Raw genomic sequence first — 16,780 nt, 5'->3', positions numbered from 1 at the left:
TGAGCCGAGCCGGCTCGAGTCGGCTCGGTAAGAAAGTTAGCCTAGCTCGGCTCGGCTCGCAACGAGCCAAATTGGCTTGGTTTGGCTCGCTTTTTAGCTCGGCTCGGATTATTTACTTTTAATGTATTTTTATTTTTATATACTTTATAATATATTACAAAAAACTGATTATTATTTACATTTTTTAATGAGTGTAATTGTATGTCTATGGTATATTTGAAGGTCGATTACCATGCTAATATACTTATTTTGTATTTCGTTGAAATTTGAAACTTATTTTGTGTTGCTAAAATTGATTTTCGCTTGTAATATATAAAGTTGAACTCATTTTGGATGTGCTCTTTTAAAGTATAGAATAATATTTTAGACTATTGAATTTTAAGAATTATGTATTAATTTTTCTTTTTGAATTCGAGCCAAACCAAGCCAAGCCGAGCTAGCTCGGTTTAAAACCAAACCGAGCCCGAGCTTAGACTTGCAGCTCGGTTTAAATCTGAACTGGACCGAGCCGGTTCGGTTTATATTCAAGCCGAGTCCGAGCTTGCCGTAGTTCGACTCGGCTCATTAACAGCCTAAATCCAACACTCAACTATGTTATTGTGTAACTAACCCATTTAGGGTTCTACACATGTCCTATCAATCAGTGGCGGACCTAGAAATTATTTGCTGGGGGTGTGGATGAGTGGTTCAAGCATATTTTCAGGGGGGTGCGGTTGGGTTTTTTTTGCCTAAAAATACACCAACTCTTTTTTTGTCAAGGGGTGCGCCCGCCCACTCTGAACTTCACCTAGGTCCGCCCCTCTATCAATATAAATAAAAGCACAACAATATTATATATTATAACCATAATAACCTACAAAAGGAAAAAATACTATTTTTTCAATTCATTGTAGAGAAAACATTTGTTCAAGACAATATGTCAACACATGAATGTGAGATCTATTGTTATTCTGGTGGGTGGTAACTAATCCACCTTACATCTACATCTCTTCAATCTAATATGATAGAAATCACCAATCTTTTTCTTATAGGAATCACCAAATAGTTTTTTTTTTTTTCAATCAAGAAAGTTATCACATTCTCAAACTTCTACCTAATGTGGTGGAGCTTACTAATTATATGAATCTCGTAATGTTGGTTGGGTGACCATTCATACATTACTATTCGAGTGTTAAATATAACAACTCATGAAGAAAATGCATTTAACACTTTATCTTGTGTAATTTCAGGTGTAGATGTATGTTGTTATGGAAATCAAACATTATATTAATATAACTTAAAGGTCTAAGGTTTTAGTGAGTAAGAGAGCAGGTCTAAGGTTTCGTATCGAGTTAAAAAAACTTGAAAAGTGAGGTTATTAGTAAATTTTTATAATTGTTTTTAAACTTGAAGTAGGTTTAAATACAGTTTGAAACTAGTTTTTATATAAATGAAACTTGAGAGTTCATTTTTGTTATTTTTGTCTTAACTGAAAGTTGTTTAAACAAAAAAAAAGAAAAACAATATATGGCTGAGTTGCGCCCCATCTGTGTGTTTGATTTAAACAGACGACAAAAAAGGTTATGTGTTCGATACCTCAACTTCAATCATCCATCATCATCCGACAAATTCAACAAGGCTGAAATCGAGCTGCATGGAGGCTTTAATCACGAATTTAAACAACGTAATCGTTTTTTTAGTTTCTAATTCACTTTTGTTTATTTCTTCATGGTAGGGTGTGAATTAGGGTTAATATTGAATCAAAATTTTGGGCATTACTAGAGTTTTAGACCTTAATTGTATGAGATTCCGTGTTTTGAACCAACCCGAATCGAATAGCCGACCCGAAAATATGACCCAAAACATAACGGTAGGAAAAAAAGTTGGAGTCCAATTACCTTCTGCCTCTGCGGAACTTTGGTCAAGCTTTACCACTGATTATAATGGAGATTATACTAAATATGATTGATTGATTTATTCACTAATACATTAATTATATACTAGCTCCCATATGCAATATATAAATAGAGGTAGAGGATCCTGTAAAAAGTGCTCAAAGCGTGAGAAGTGTATTATAACACTACAAATAATACTATATAACAACATATAAACACCGTATAACAATATGTAACACCATATAATATCATATAACACTCTGTAACACTATATAACATTATATAACAAATATAACACTATAGTTTATCTGATAGCATGTCTATGATAGATGTGTAGTGTTATATTTGTTATATAATGTTATATAGTGTTACATACTGTTATATGGTATTATATGGTGTTACATATTGTTATACGGTGTTTATATGGTGTTATATAGTATTATATATAGTGTTATAATACACTTCTCACACTTTAGACCCTTTTTACACTATCCTTACCCAATAAATAGAATAATATATAGGAATTACATACAACGGTTATCGACCAGCCAAGTTGACACAATATCATTTGGTAAGTTATGTTCGAGGGTCATTTATTTAAGTTACAAAGGGACTAGATACAACTTAACTAAAAGTATAGGGGTAATACTTTTAAAACTCAAATGAAAACAAAAACAAGAATCTTTTGGCAATGAGGGCAAGTTATTTCTACCAGTAGACAAAAACGTCCAGATCAAAACTTTCCAAATACTTACTATTATTATTTTTATAATTTTTTTTATTATTGCTTTATTTTTGTTTGCAACAACCTTAGTTTAACAAATTTGGTTGAAGGTATAACAATATTATAAGGCTCAAACTTAAGTATTAAACACACAAATCAAGTGTATCATGTATATATAACAACTTACAACTTATTGACATGTCTCTAATCTATTGCTAGGCTACTAGAGCCTAATGGTTACTAAAATCGTGTATTTCCCCACCCTACTACTACTTACTACCCCCACGAGTGGATTCAGATGAAATTGAGACTTGTTCTGTCACTAATGCTTTTCCTGTTTCTATTTGTTGCTCCAAAATTCACACACACGAACACACACAAAAAACCTCTCTATTTCAAGATTTCTTTAACCAGAACATGACGTTTTTGTAGCAGCACCCGCACGCTCGCACGTCTCTCTCTCTCTCTCTCTCTCTCTAGATCACAAACACACACACTCACACACACAGAGACACACATATCAAGACATCTGCTTTATATACCAAACTTAAATAACAACAACTAACAAATGAAATGAAACTATTGTTTCTTGTTCAATGGCCATGACTTTTTCAGACTCATTTCGTTCTCTCTCTCTCAACACTCACAACACTTCATCATCAGACCCTAAACACAATTTCTATAACCAAGAAGATGAAGAGGATGAAGAAGAAGCTGAAGAGCTTGACCTTAACCTCAGTGGCAACAATGGCAGAATAATCAAACCAACAAAGACTTGTGCAAGAGGCCATTGGAGACCAGCTGAAGATGCTAAACTTAAAGAACTTGTTGCTCTTTATGGTCCCCAAAATTGGAACCTTATTGCTGAAAAACTCCAAGGAAGATCAGGTACTTAGTTTAAAGTTTAAACTTTAAAGTTTAAACACACACTTTTAATTCTAACCCTAATTAGTTTTCTTATGTTTTTGTTATTTGACGTTATTTGGATTACTATACTATACTGTCCTGTTTACCTCGTCAAATCCTACAAACAGTTCTGCTATGAGTTTGATTTTCCTTGATGTGCTATTAGTTTTAAGTTTAACCCTAATTTTCATATGTTTTTCTTATTTGACTTTATTTGGATTACTATACTTACCCTACAAATAGCTGTACTATGTGTAATTTTACTGTGTGTGCTATTAGTTTTTTTTTTTTTTTTTTTTTTTTTTTTTTTTTTGAATGGCAAATTTGGATCAGTGACGGACCATTGGAGTATCATTAGTTTTAAGTTTAACCCTAATTTTCATATCTATTGTTAAAAATCACACTCATAGCATAGCTATTTATAGGGTAAGTAAAGTATAGTAATCCAAATAACGTCAAATAAGAAAAAAACATATGAAAATTAGGGTTAAACTTAAAACTATTAATTTTAAGTTTAACCCTAATTTTCATATTTATTGTTTACCGTGCTACGAGTGTGATTTTACTTGGTAGGTTTGTTTTTCTTGTGTGACAACTTGTGTAACTTGTTTTATTTATTTATTTATGATGATTATTATTATTTTTTAGGGAAGAGTTGCAGATTAAGATGGTTTAACCAATTAGATCCAAGAATTAACAGAAAAGCTTTTAGTGATGAAGAAGAAGAAAGACTGATGACTGCTCACAGAATGTACGGAAACAAATGGGCATTGATTGCAAGACTTTTTCCAGGTAGAACTGATAATGCTGTCAAGAATCATTGGCATGTCATCATGGCTAGAAAGTATAGAGAACAGTCAAATGCTCATCGGAAAAGAAGAATGCTCATTCAAAACCAAATTCAAACCGGTTTAAGATCCGACACCGTCACTCCGCCACCACCGCCACCACCGATGTTAATCGCCACCGATGCTCCGCCACCTTACAATGCCATGTATCCTCATCAACCCCCGTTTGGAGTCATCTCCGGTTAGTTTTTTACTTCTTTTTTTAGGGTTTTCAGTTTTCCCTTCAAAACCCTAATTTTTAGTGTTTGTGTAATAAAAAAATCATCACTAAAAGTTTATTAAATTTTTTAAGAAACTTTTTGTTTAAATAGAGCACTTGTTTTTTTTTTTTTATTTTCACTTGTGATTAAAGAAAAAGGGATCATTATTAAAGCACATTCTTTTTCATGTGGATTTGAAATCTAAAGGGACAATTAGGGTACTTTCAAATGTGAAAAGACTAAACTTGGTATGGATATTAATGCATGATGTACAAGTTATTAAAGCATGAAAGTACATGAACCCATGTTAGCATTTTGTTTTCTTTTTGTGTCATAGATATAGCTTACCATTTCCGTTTACAAAATGGGGATATTTTCAGGTGGTAAAAACAACAATCAGATGATGATGATGATGGACATCTTCAATAGCAAGAACAACACATGTTGGGATAACATATCATCATCATCATCAACATCAAACACATCATGGATGATGGGCACTAATAGCACCAACACTACTGATTTCTATGACCATCACCATCAACAATATCATGATCTTGATCATGAACAACATGCAGCTTCAATGGTGATGAGGAGTGCTGGTATTAGTCATGAGTATTACCATTATCATCATCATTCTGTTTATAACAGTAGTGGCAGTTTCTCATCAGTTGGAGATAATATTTCAACCATTAGTACTGCCCCTTCAGAAGCAGCAGCAGCACCACCACCACAAGTTTTACAAAGCCAGCAGTTTTCTGAAGCTAATATTGACATTTCGCCACCTCTTATAGACTTTCTTGGAGTCGGAGCCACTTGAAAATTCATATTTTATAATCTATCACTTGTGTTTAATATTAGTTATATTATCTCTATTTAATCTTTTTAGTTTATGTCAAATTGAATTGTTTGTCAATTTATTAATTATTAATCATTCCCATTTATTTTCCCTCCATTTTGTATTTCACAATATATGGTGATGCCAACCAACGAGATAAGATATACCGCATCTTGCATTGGGCAGGTGACCTTTAAGAGGTTATGGTAGAATATAGTCAACGCAAGATCCGAATTCAAGACCTCTGGACTCATAGTGTGACACCTTAGACCAAAAATATATTATTTTCACACGAGACAATATTGGTTGGTATAGTGAGACGGATGTTATAAATATTAATGCGTCACTTTTTAACTCCACAATAATACAATGATTTTGTTTACACAAACCGTATGCATGAAGACTTGTTGGTAAAGATGGGGTTTTAAGTATAAGGGTAAGCTTTAGATAATGAATTCATATTAATAATTAATCAACTATTTGTTTTGTGTAGTTTTGTTGTGTTGTGGGAAATTCATTCTTAATTAAATCGAGTAACGGCCAAACATCCTTTCCTCAGCAGAATCTTCGCTGGTGTGATTGTTCATGTTATTCACATGGGAGTGGGCTTGTAACAAGCTAACAACATTGTCATCATCAAACATATGTTTCTGTGGAAACATAACAGAATTAAGTTACATGAGGTTGGTCCCATTTTTAGTGTGCATCACTATTGAATATTTTGGCGATAATTTTAGTACAAATCAACAAAAAAAAAAAAAAATTTAAATCCACCCATATTTAAAGTATGTAAGGTATAAGTTTACGACTTTACGGTTAATGAAACTTAAAATATTAGTAAAAAATGTAACACGAATATGAGGTTGTGGAGTATATCTCCCTTATCCCTAGGGAGATGAGGGGGATGGGTGGGAGTGTGGGTAATACCACCCCACCTCTCCCCTGTGTCGTGACTTTCCAGGGCTCACGCCAATGTGCTTCGGATCTCTCCAACCCATTCTTTCTCTCTATCCCCCCTTCCTCTCTCTCTCTCCTTGTTCTTTATTTAATTTTCAAAAATACAAAAAAATGGTGAAAAGAAGATTAGGGATACCTATAACATATGTTGAGTAGTGGGTGTGAGGAATGTAAGGATATATAGTGATGTGACGATAAGGCAATAGTTAGGGACCAAGGATCGGGCTTTTTGTTATGATCTCTTCATCTTCATTCTTCACTGCCATTTTAGCACCACATCATCAACCCCCTTATACCTAAACCTTGTGTTATGGTAAGATTATTGACCAAAGACTTTTGGATTTAAAAAAATAAAAAACAATGGAATATCATAATTGTTTCTTCCCTGTGGAGGTAGGACTCCATCAAAGGTAAACTTGCTTCTTTTTGTTATTGTCTTAGATGAGTTGTCAAAGTTTAGTTCTGTGGTGCTTGTTGTTTATGGCTGATATTGTGCTAGTTGCGGAGGGTAAACAAAGACTGGATGAGACGTTAGAGGAGTGGCTTGCGACCTTGGAAGGCAAGGGTTTAAGGATTAGTCACGTTAAGACCGAGTACCTTTACTATGATTCAGTGGTACATGGGCGACTTCGAAGACACTCAGATGACCATTGAAAGGCAAGTAGTCCCAAAGGAAACTAAATTCAAGTATTTATGATCATTTGTACAAAGGGATGAGATGTTGGATGATGATGTAGCCCACTGCGTCCAAGTTGGATGGTGTAGGTGGAAAGCAGCCACTGGGTATTGTGTGACAAGAGATTTCTAACTAAATTAAAGGAAAAAATTTACAGGGTTACAGTTACACCTTTTATGTTATACAGAGCAGATTGTCCGGCTATCAAGAAGACACATGCACGTAAGCTTACTGAGGTTGGTGTATGGGCACACCAGGTTGGATAGGATAAAAAGTGAGGTTTTTAAGGAGAGGTTAGGAGTAGCTAGTATATCTTAAAAGATAAGAGATCAGATGTTGAGATGGTTTGGGTATATCAGCAGGAGACAAAAGACAGCGACGGTTAGAACAGTAGAATGTCTCATTGTGGAGGGGATAAGGATTTGCTAGACTAACACTTTTGGATGAAACTAATTTGGATGAGCGAACTAGAAAGAATTTGCTAGACTAACACTTTTCCGTGGACATGCACACTACTAGAAAATTGGGCAGTTGTGACCAAAATTTGCTACCGAAAAAAATGGTAGCAAATTTAGCCACTGATTTGCCATGGAAATGAAAATAAGTGTATTTATCATGATATGGTAGCAAAGTGGTTGCAATTTTTGCCACCATTTTATTTCGGTGGCAATTTGTGGGAAAAATACCCAAAAACACGAAAAATAAAAAAGTATTTGTTAATTGTGACCATATTATCGGTGACAACATGAAAATTCAAATAAATTGGGTTACTTTTTTTAGGGATCTGCACGCTCAAAAGTCAATTAATTTGGGTTCCAACCAAATAACTCCTCTCCCAAAATTTTAATCCCTGCTTCTCCCCGCTCCCCCACGTCTAGCCATTCAAAGAACTCTGCTCCCATATGTTTGATAATCGAAGAACTAAGCCTCTTGCAGAAGCAATTTCAAAGAACCTGATCCCCTAGGTCTAAATCAATGATATTGTTAATCCTTTGTTACTTTTAGCCACCACACAGAACCTTCATCAAAGCTCACTGTAAGGTCACTACACTTTCCACACAGAGACACAAAACCCCCCAAATTCTCGTAATTAGGGTTCCTAATCTCCATGGAAGTCCACTCGTAAGGTACAAATCCTCCACTCTCTCTTCATTTCCGCACTTGATTCAATTGTATTGTCAACTGAAATCACTTCGATTTCACCGATTTCGATTTTTTAGTTGATCTGTTATTTTTATTGTAGTACCTAGGGTTTATTCAATTGTTTTGTTAACTAAAATCAATTCGATTTTGCCAATTTCTAGTTTTTAGTTGATCTGTTGTTTTGATTGTAGTACCTAGGGTTTTTTCGCTTCATTTTGCACTTATATGATTTATAATTCAACTGTTCTGTTTTGTCGACTAAAATCATTTCAATTTTGCCGATTGTGAGTTTATAGTTGAACTGTTGTTTTGATTGTAGTACCTAGGGTTTCTGTTATTGATACCTAGTGTTTTCTGCTTAGATCGATGCCTTTGTGTGATAGATTTGCTGATGTTGTTGTTGAATCTGTTCCAGTTGTGTGTTGTGTTAACAAACTCACAACTTACCAAAGTCGCCACCACCCACCACCGTTGCTGCCGACCACCACCGTCGCCGCCAATCACCTCCGCTCCCTTTGTCTCCTGCCGCCACTCATTGCCACCACCCGTTGGCGTCACCCATCTTCACCACCACCCGTCTCCACCTCTGCTGCCACCAACCGCTGACACCTCCGCCCCTGTCGTCACCCGCCACGACCCACCACCGTCGCCTGGCAACATCACCCACCTCCGTCGCCACCCGCCAACACATCTGTTACCCTTCACCCGCCAACACCCACCACCACCGCCACAGTCACTGTCGCCAACTCCGATCATTGCTACCACTGCCATCTATCACCACCCACCACCACTGACTACCGCCAGTCACCACTAATTTTATTCCTTCGTCTATTCTTTTCTACCAAACAACATAAAGTAATGATTCATTTCATTCTCATATGGTAACCAAACAAGACATGAAATGGTAATGATTTATTCCATTATCTCGTCTATTCCATAAATGATTTATTAATTAGCTCACATGTTATTAGAATAAAATATGTTGATACCATATGAAGCGTTTTCCTTCTTTAACCGTTCCTAAAATTGAAAATGGCACATGATGATCGGGATATAGGTGAGAGGGCGTAGTGTTCCTACCCTCTGGATCTTACGTAGAGATGAGCAAATGGTATCAAGTACCGGTATCGAATTTTTTGAACCAAAATATCTTTGTTACTAACTTTTGACGTTTTCAATACTGGAATTTACCAGATTTTACCTTGAAATACTGGTACCGAACCATACCGTACCGAGTATTTCCATTACCGGTACCAGTTTTTGGGGATTTTCAATACCGGTTGGTACCGAGCTCCTCCCTAATCCTACATGGGTGCATCCCGAGCCCGGCCTCTTCTCAAACCACAACGTACAACCTCAAGAAACGACGGTTTGATGACCCAAACTGTAATACTAATATGTTAGATAACTTTAGATACCAAATTATTATATGATCATTTTTTATTAGATAATTTAGATACCAAATTATTATATGATCATTTTTTTTATAGTTCGTTAAGCAAATGTATTATTTAAAAAAAATCCAAACGGAGTGTAAAGACTAATGGGCTTAACCCATGCTTGTTCTTTAGTAAAAAACTGGATGGACATCATGGACCTACCTGGGCTTTACTAATGGGCTTAACTCATGTATTTTCTTTAGGCCATGGAACGGGCCGAGCTTCAGCTTTGTTCTTCTCAAGGTATGAATAATGAACAAAACTTAGTAAAAGCGAAAAAAAATGTATCGAATTTGGCCAAAATATTAAAAAGAAAAAAAAAAAACCCTTAAACGCATAGCCTTCTATAGATAATCAAATGCCAGAAAAATAATGTTAATGATTAAAAAAATATAAACCAAACACTATATACAATATAACCTAACGGTTGGGTTCTAGAGTGAACTCTAGTGTATTTGTGACTTGAGTGAACAAATCCTGACCTTTGATTTACATCATCAAATCGTAAAATACACTAGTGTATGTTCATCATCAAATCCTGTTCATTGAGTTACACTTGTGTATTAATAATATGGGCTACGATTAGTTCAATAGTGTTCACTATCAATAGGGGGTTGCTTACAAATGAACATAACCCTATAACCTAATGTTAATTAATGTGTAATTTTCTTCGGTGTTTCTATTGTTGTTATCATAATCAATAAGTAGGAATCGAAGAGGGGAGAACGAGCAGACATCGAATGATAAATTTCTGTGTCTTGTTTTTGGAGAATTCATCATCAAGATGGAATTTTTTGTTTTTAAAACTTTTATTTAACAACGGCAGTTTACAAATAATCATAAGAATTTTCATAAAATCGAGTTTGATTGAGTTATGATTTGAGTTATCATTATCAACAAGTAAATTGCATTATTAACTATATGTTTTTTTTTTCTGATCCATATAATCTTCATTTATTGAAATGATACCATAAACAAAAAAATACAACCAAAGAAAATAAAAGCCACCTCTCAAAATGAACATGACTCCATGAGCTTAACAAACTCATTAAAATCAATGAGTCCATCCCCATTGATATCAAAACCTTTGATCATATTTCTACATTCTTCCAACTTTGCCATTTCTAGTTGTCCAAATTTAAACATCATTCTCTGCAACTCAAACTCATCTATGAACCCATCTGAGTTCTCATCAAACACATCAAAAGCCATCCTAACTTCACCCAAACTTGGCTCCTCATCATCAAACATTGACACAATGTCGATATTGGCATCATAACCGCAACATTGTTGGAACCCTAGTTGAGCCATGACCATGTTTATTTCTTCAAGGGTCACAAACTCTTTCTTGATGGTGTCTTTTCGGTCACGGGAAGTGGGAGTAGTCGTAATTAACTTGTTCCATGAGACCAAATAACGGGTCAATAAAGAGTGGACCGAAGCTTGAAGGGATTTCAACAAACCTTCACAATTGTTTATTTCATAATGTGCGATTTCGCCCATTGTGGATCAAGTGCTTGATTGACCTAGCAACAAAAAATTCGTTACAATACGACTTTAAGTATGGATTATAATATGGAATGAAGGATTATGTTTTTAACATCCTTCTATATATATTGAATTGAATTGAATATGCTAGCATTGCTTTTGTTTGCCTATCACATAATTTCATAGAAATTTCTATGAAGCTGAGTGAAAGGTAACCCAAGAAACCCACACCCATAAATCCATAATTAAGTTTTAGGAGAAAAACAGAAAGTATATAATTATAAATTTTGTTTTGTAACAGTTTTACAAAAATCTTTTGGTTCGGTTTGTGTATAGAGGTGTACAAAAAATCTGAATCTGAAACCGGTCCAAAAAATAATTCGAAACCAATCTGATGGGGAAACAGGATTTTATAAAACTGGATACAATCCGGTAGGATCCGCCGGATCCAATCAGAATTTCAAAGTTTTCAACCCACCGGATTTTTTCCGGATCTTCTTGCATCGGATCCAATCGGGATTTTTTGGATCCGTATTAAAAAAAATCCGGTTTTTTATTTTTTCATATAAATTTTATTGAGTTTATCTTATATATGTATTATTTACTTGGTACATTTTTTATCAAGCTATATTATATTGCTTGTAAAAATATATAAAGATAACTTTGGTGAGTTTATTTTGTTTATTTATTAATTTTTATATATTTTTTACGAATTTATGTTATATAACTAATAAAAATTTCAAGAACAAATAATACATGATTTTTTTAGTTTAAGTTATATATTTATATGTTTTATATGTTTTTTAAATCCGAAATCCGGAACTTTTTTTTTTTATAAATTCCGGTTTTCTGATAATCCGATCCGAGTGTGTAGGATCGAGTTTTATGGACCTTAGAACCGGATAAAATCCAAGCAGGTGGTAAGCAGTAACACCGTGCATGTTAAGGGGCAGAATTTTGTGTTTAGCAAGGTAGGGTATGCTATTCAAAAGAGGGTAGCGGCGCAACTTGTTGCTCGTCTACCTGCCATTAGTCTGTAATCGTCTCTGTTTTTAAATTCTAAAACGTAGTAAGCAATTATGTTCTATGATAAATAAAATTCGATTCGGTTTTCAAAAAAAAAAAAATCCTATTTGTGCACCTCTATATGTGTATACTTTTTGGTAGAAATTTTGGGTTTGATTTGTTTTTACATGTATTTATGTAATTATATACCATTTTCTATAGGAATAAAAAAGTGAAGCAACAAAAAAGAAGAAATTTATTAATGAAACTCTTTTATAGATCAATAAACTTATAGAATTTAGTTTTCTTTTCAATTACACCGAAATAAGATAGTGTTTTGATCGAAGGTTCCTAAAAGCACAGGGGACAACACGTTATATGTGCATAGATGAAATCGTCAAGTCAACAGGACCATGACTTTAATGTTGTACATCTTGAATTCTTCTTGGAAATATTATTGCGAAGATGTGGATCGGGTATTTCAAATTTATTGCCCATTCTAGTACTTGTTAGGTTATTATGTAACACAAGATATGTTATTAAATATTATAAAGAGCAACTCACAGCAAGGAGAGTTCATAAACAAAGCCTTTAAACACCTTAGGAGGAAAGGTCTTGGGTTCAAGTCTCACAGATAAAGAAAGTAAAAATATTGCCGTTCAAAAAAAATTAAAGTTCCTCAACCCAACCCTCAAAAGTGAACCTCATTCTTAATGCAATGAAAGATCTTATACGGGTTCGAATCAATCATTATTGAAAGGCCTAAAATAAAATGAAAATTTAAGGGATTGTTTTCAAAGCGTTTTGTGACCTATTTCTAAACAAGTCATGTTTAAGTTTGGAAAAAATGACACGATAAGTTATCGTGTTATGTTCGTGTCTAGAATCTCATATTATTGTGTCTTATTTTTACGTGTCTAACCCTTTTTGCCAGACCTATCCCATACCCCTGTTCAATCTTGCGTGGGTTCCAACAGTAGTAAAAACCCAAGAGAAGTAAAAAAAGAAAAAAAGAATTGGACTTCCACCAGATACAAATAATGAATATAAGTTGGGCAAATGGAGGCCCTATCTTTTAGTGTCTAAAATTTCTTATATCAAGTTAAAATTCAAAGTGCCATGCTATTATTATTTTTTCTATCAAAAAATTTGGATCACTAACAGAATAGCGAAAGCATAGTCTTCTTTTTTATCTCATATAAAAGCTTCATTGGCACCAAGCGTAAGGAAATACTACACGTTTGGTAATTTCTCGTCTGGCTATGATAAAAGATCCTATTGAAGCAGCTGATACCATGCATATGGTATGCACATTTGGTTGCACAAAATGCGTACATAGTACCATAAAGAGCAACTCACAGTATTCCGCAAGGAGAGTTCATAAACAAATACAATCTTGGGTATCATCCTCAATACTGAGATATACCATAAGAACAATCAGTTGATTTGAGATCTCATTATCAACTATATAGTTAATGTAACACCCGAAAGTTTGAATACCTTAAAACAATAAGTATGATTTGTTATATTTTCTATAACAAATAAAAATAATGATATCCTTACAAGTTTTGATTTCATGTAAAATAAAATATAGGGTAAAGTTTTTGTACAAATAATCTTAACATACTAAACATACAAATTGAAGGAAAACTCAAAAAGACAAGGTGGCATTTTTGTAATTATCAATAACTATCAAAGTTACTCTACAAATATACCTAAAAAAACCTAACCACTCCCCCCACCCCCAAAAAAAACCTAAACCCCCACCCCCCAAAAACCTAAAAAAAACCTACCCCCCCCCACCCCCCAAAAACCTAAAAAAACCTACCACCCCCCACCCCCAAAAACCTAAAATAAAACCTAACCCCCCCCCCCCCACCCCCAAAAACCTAAAAAAACCTAACCCCCCCACCCCCAAAAACCTAAAAAAAACCTAACCCCCCCCCCCCCTCCACCCAAGCTAAGATGCTAAAAACTAAACCCCCAAAAAACCTAAAAAAATAAAAAAAAAAAACACACAAATTATTTTGTTTTATTTTTTAACATTTTTTATTAAAAAATCGCTACTTTTAATAGCAGCAAAAAAAAAAATTTATTTATTTATTTATTTTTATTTTTTTTTTTGCTAACGAAATGTAGCGATTTTTTTAATAAAAAATGTTAAAAAAAAATTTGTGTTTTTTTAGGTATTTTTGGTTGTAACTTTGATAGTTGGTGGTAATTACAAAAATGTCACCTTGTCTTTTTGAGTTTTCCTTCAATTTGTATGTTTAGTATGTTAAGATTATTTGTATTTGATCTTTTGCCATAAAATATAATATATATACTTTTTTTATTTAAACAAGCATACACATGTATGCATGCCTTTCTACGTTGGGTTGGAAAGGAAAAAAAATAAAGATTCAATATATAAGCATATCTAACAATGGAAATAGATTGCCATAAACTAAACTTTCAAAGTTCTAATATCGTTTCTATCCGTTTAGCCGCAAATCATCATGTTCAACTTCATCCATATCATTCAAACTTTCAAATTTTAACTAACAAACCGATACGTGGGGATGCGATACTTGTTCACGATTCGTTTTAAACTCGTCGAAACAATAGAAACCACTTTGAAATTACTCCATTGTGCTTCTCAAGTTTCCATCTCAGCCACCGTCACAGTCCATCGTGACCGCCGCACCGCCCATCGTATTCCGTTGTGGCCACCATTGTTGTCGGAGCTTTTCATCGTACCATCGGTTCCGTTACTTTAGTTCTCCGATCAAGACCATGTACCAAATTATCATCAACCTCTTCGTCTTGTTTTGTTAACGTGCTAAGTAAAGTTCCGCATAGACAATCACGACTCGCCGGGGCGTACAGCAACCACTATTCAGTCCTCGCACTCCGACGCGCCATAGTTCCAGTCGCTACCGCCGGTTCACAGGTCACTGCGTACCAGCCCTTATTCGAAACCGTCATACTACTTTCGTACTCCGCCGTTCTATTAGTGCATCGTTCAGGTCAGTTTGAGTCATGACCCGATTACCACCAGTTTATTCTTTTGAATACCCCATCTTAGAAACGCGATTAAAAAGTTGATTGATTCGTTCCGGTGATCTACACAACAGGCCGCAACCATTGCAGCTGCTTGACTTGGTTCCGTTTGATCATCCGAAGCTCTAGTCTTTTGTCTCCGGTTAGTTCCGTTTGGCGATTAAGGTAACCAGTCGATCCCTCATCCGGTTCGAATTTAGACTTTTAAATTCTGGTTTGTTATATTGGTTTCCGGCGACTAGGGAGTATATTTTTAGAAGTGATTTGAATGATTGGTGATGTAGTTATTTGTCTTATCCGTTGTGTTGCTGCTGAGATGGTTGTAGCCAAGGAATTACATATTTTAATAACAAGTCACTAACTGATGCTTTGATATTTAACTTCAATTTCGAACTGAAGCAAGAGCTTCATATTTATAAACCTTTTTAGTTTTGTAATTTGGTAATTTAATAAAACCATGAACCTATATAATCCATTACGGTAATTAGTCATGAGTCTTATAGGTCTTCGTGGCCGGACAATTGATAAACCAATGAATCGTACAGTTGTATTAATATTTGTAATTTAATAACGAAAATATAGGTTCACGTACTATTTGAGGACGGCTTGATTATTTTTGCTTTGTTTGCTAATAAGGTACGGATTCTGTTTTCTTTTCATCATAGTATTTTTATTCAAATCCGCTACTTTGTAGTACGGATGTTTTTCTCAGTAGTTTCTGTTTCGCATTCTTATATGACTAGTGTGTATTGTAGCATGCAATAGACCTTATACCTTGTGCTCATTATTGCATGTTCCCTTTAGACTTATGTCAAGATACTTTTATTTCTGATACGCTTTGTACTCTGTCACCCGAGCAATTATAAGTTACTTGTCGTTGGGGCGTCAACGACATGGCACTCATCGTGACGGTGGGTAACTAAAGTTCACGGCGTTTCTAGTTTGTGCTTGTGTAGCACATGGCCCCTAGAGGCGAATAGATCGATCTTAGCTCTGACTCCTGACTCCTGACTCCTGTTGAGATGGAATAATGTGTGTGCGCCTACACGCACCATCTCGGCACATGGACTAGTGCCATGTATGCCTCAGTTTAGGCTCGTGGATGCTTCTATATTACGTGACTTGTTTTATTGTTATTTGTTGTCACGTATGTCTTGTCTCTGTTATGATACGTTTGATACGATTATATGCATCTGATTATGTTCAGTATCTGTTATCTGTTCAGTATAAGTTTTGGGATTCAAGTTATAAAGGTATCTGTTTCAGTGCCATGTTTTGGATTTGTTAGTGTCAGTACCGATCTGTTTTGCTTCCGTTAAGTGGTGTTTCGTTCCCATTTGTTCGCCTTTACATGTACTGTTGATTTCTCCGTTACTGAGCAAGTTTTTGCCTCAGTCGTAGTTTTTTTTCTTGTGTTTGTCTTATGTGTTTGACAGGTAATTTGCGGAAACGTGGGGAATAAGTGAAGAGTGTCCTGAAGATAAAGATTTTTTTTATTTCGGTAATGTAATGAAAATGTAATTAGGATCTTTGTTTTCAACGTTATGGATTGGTTTAGTTTTGATATCTGTATGAGTGACACGTCAGCCTGTTCAGGTTGGGGTGTTACAGTTAATATCCCGATATATCAGTGATATATC

General features: G+C 34.9%; 2 protein-coding genes across 2 annotated transcripts; one reads left to right on the top strand and one right to left on the bottom strand.

Moving 5' to 3' along the window:
* Window positions 1-2,843: 2,843 nt before the first annotated feature.
* On the top strand, window positions 2,844-5,501 carry LOC110871848 (transcription factor CSA). The gene is made up of 3 exons (XM_022120601.2): window positions 2,844-3,486; window positions 4,153-4,533; window positions 4,933-5,501. Exons 1-3 carry the CDS (start codon window positions 3,195-3,197, stop codon window positions 5,370-5,372), a joined length of 1,113 nt encoding a protein of 370 aa, XP_021976293.1. The 5' UTR covers window positions 2,844-3,194; the 3' UTR covers window positions 5,373-5,501.
* A 5,115-nt stretch (window positions 5,502-10,616) lies between these two features.
* On the bottom strand, window positions 10,617-11,108 carry LOC110869448 (probable calcium-binding protein CML46). Its single transcript, XM_022118700.1, has one exon. The coding sequence runs from the start codon at window positions 11,106-11,108 to the stop codon at window positions 10,617-10,619; it is 492 nt and encodes a 163-aa protein (XP_021974392.1).
* Window positions 11,109-16,780: the final 5,672 nt, after the last annotated feature.

Source organism: Helianthus annuus, chromosome 8 (genome assembly GCF_002127325.2).
Source record: "Helianthus annuus cultivar XRQ/B chromosome 8, HanXRQr2.0-SUNRISE, whole genome shotgun sequence".
NCBI lineage: Eukaryota > Viridiplantae > Streptophyta > Magnoliopsida > Asterales > Asteraceae > Helianthus > Helianthus annuus.
Note: the sequence above shows the minus strand (reverse complement) of the source record. Positions and strands in the feature narration are given on the sequence as shown.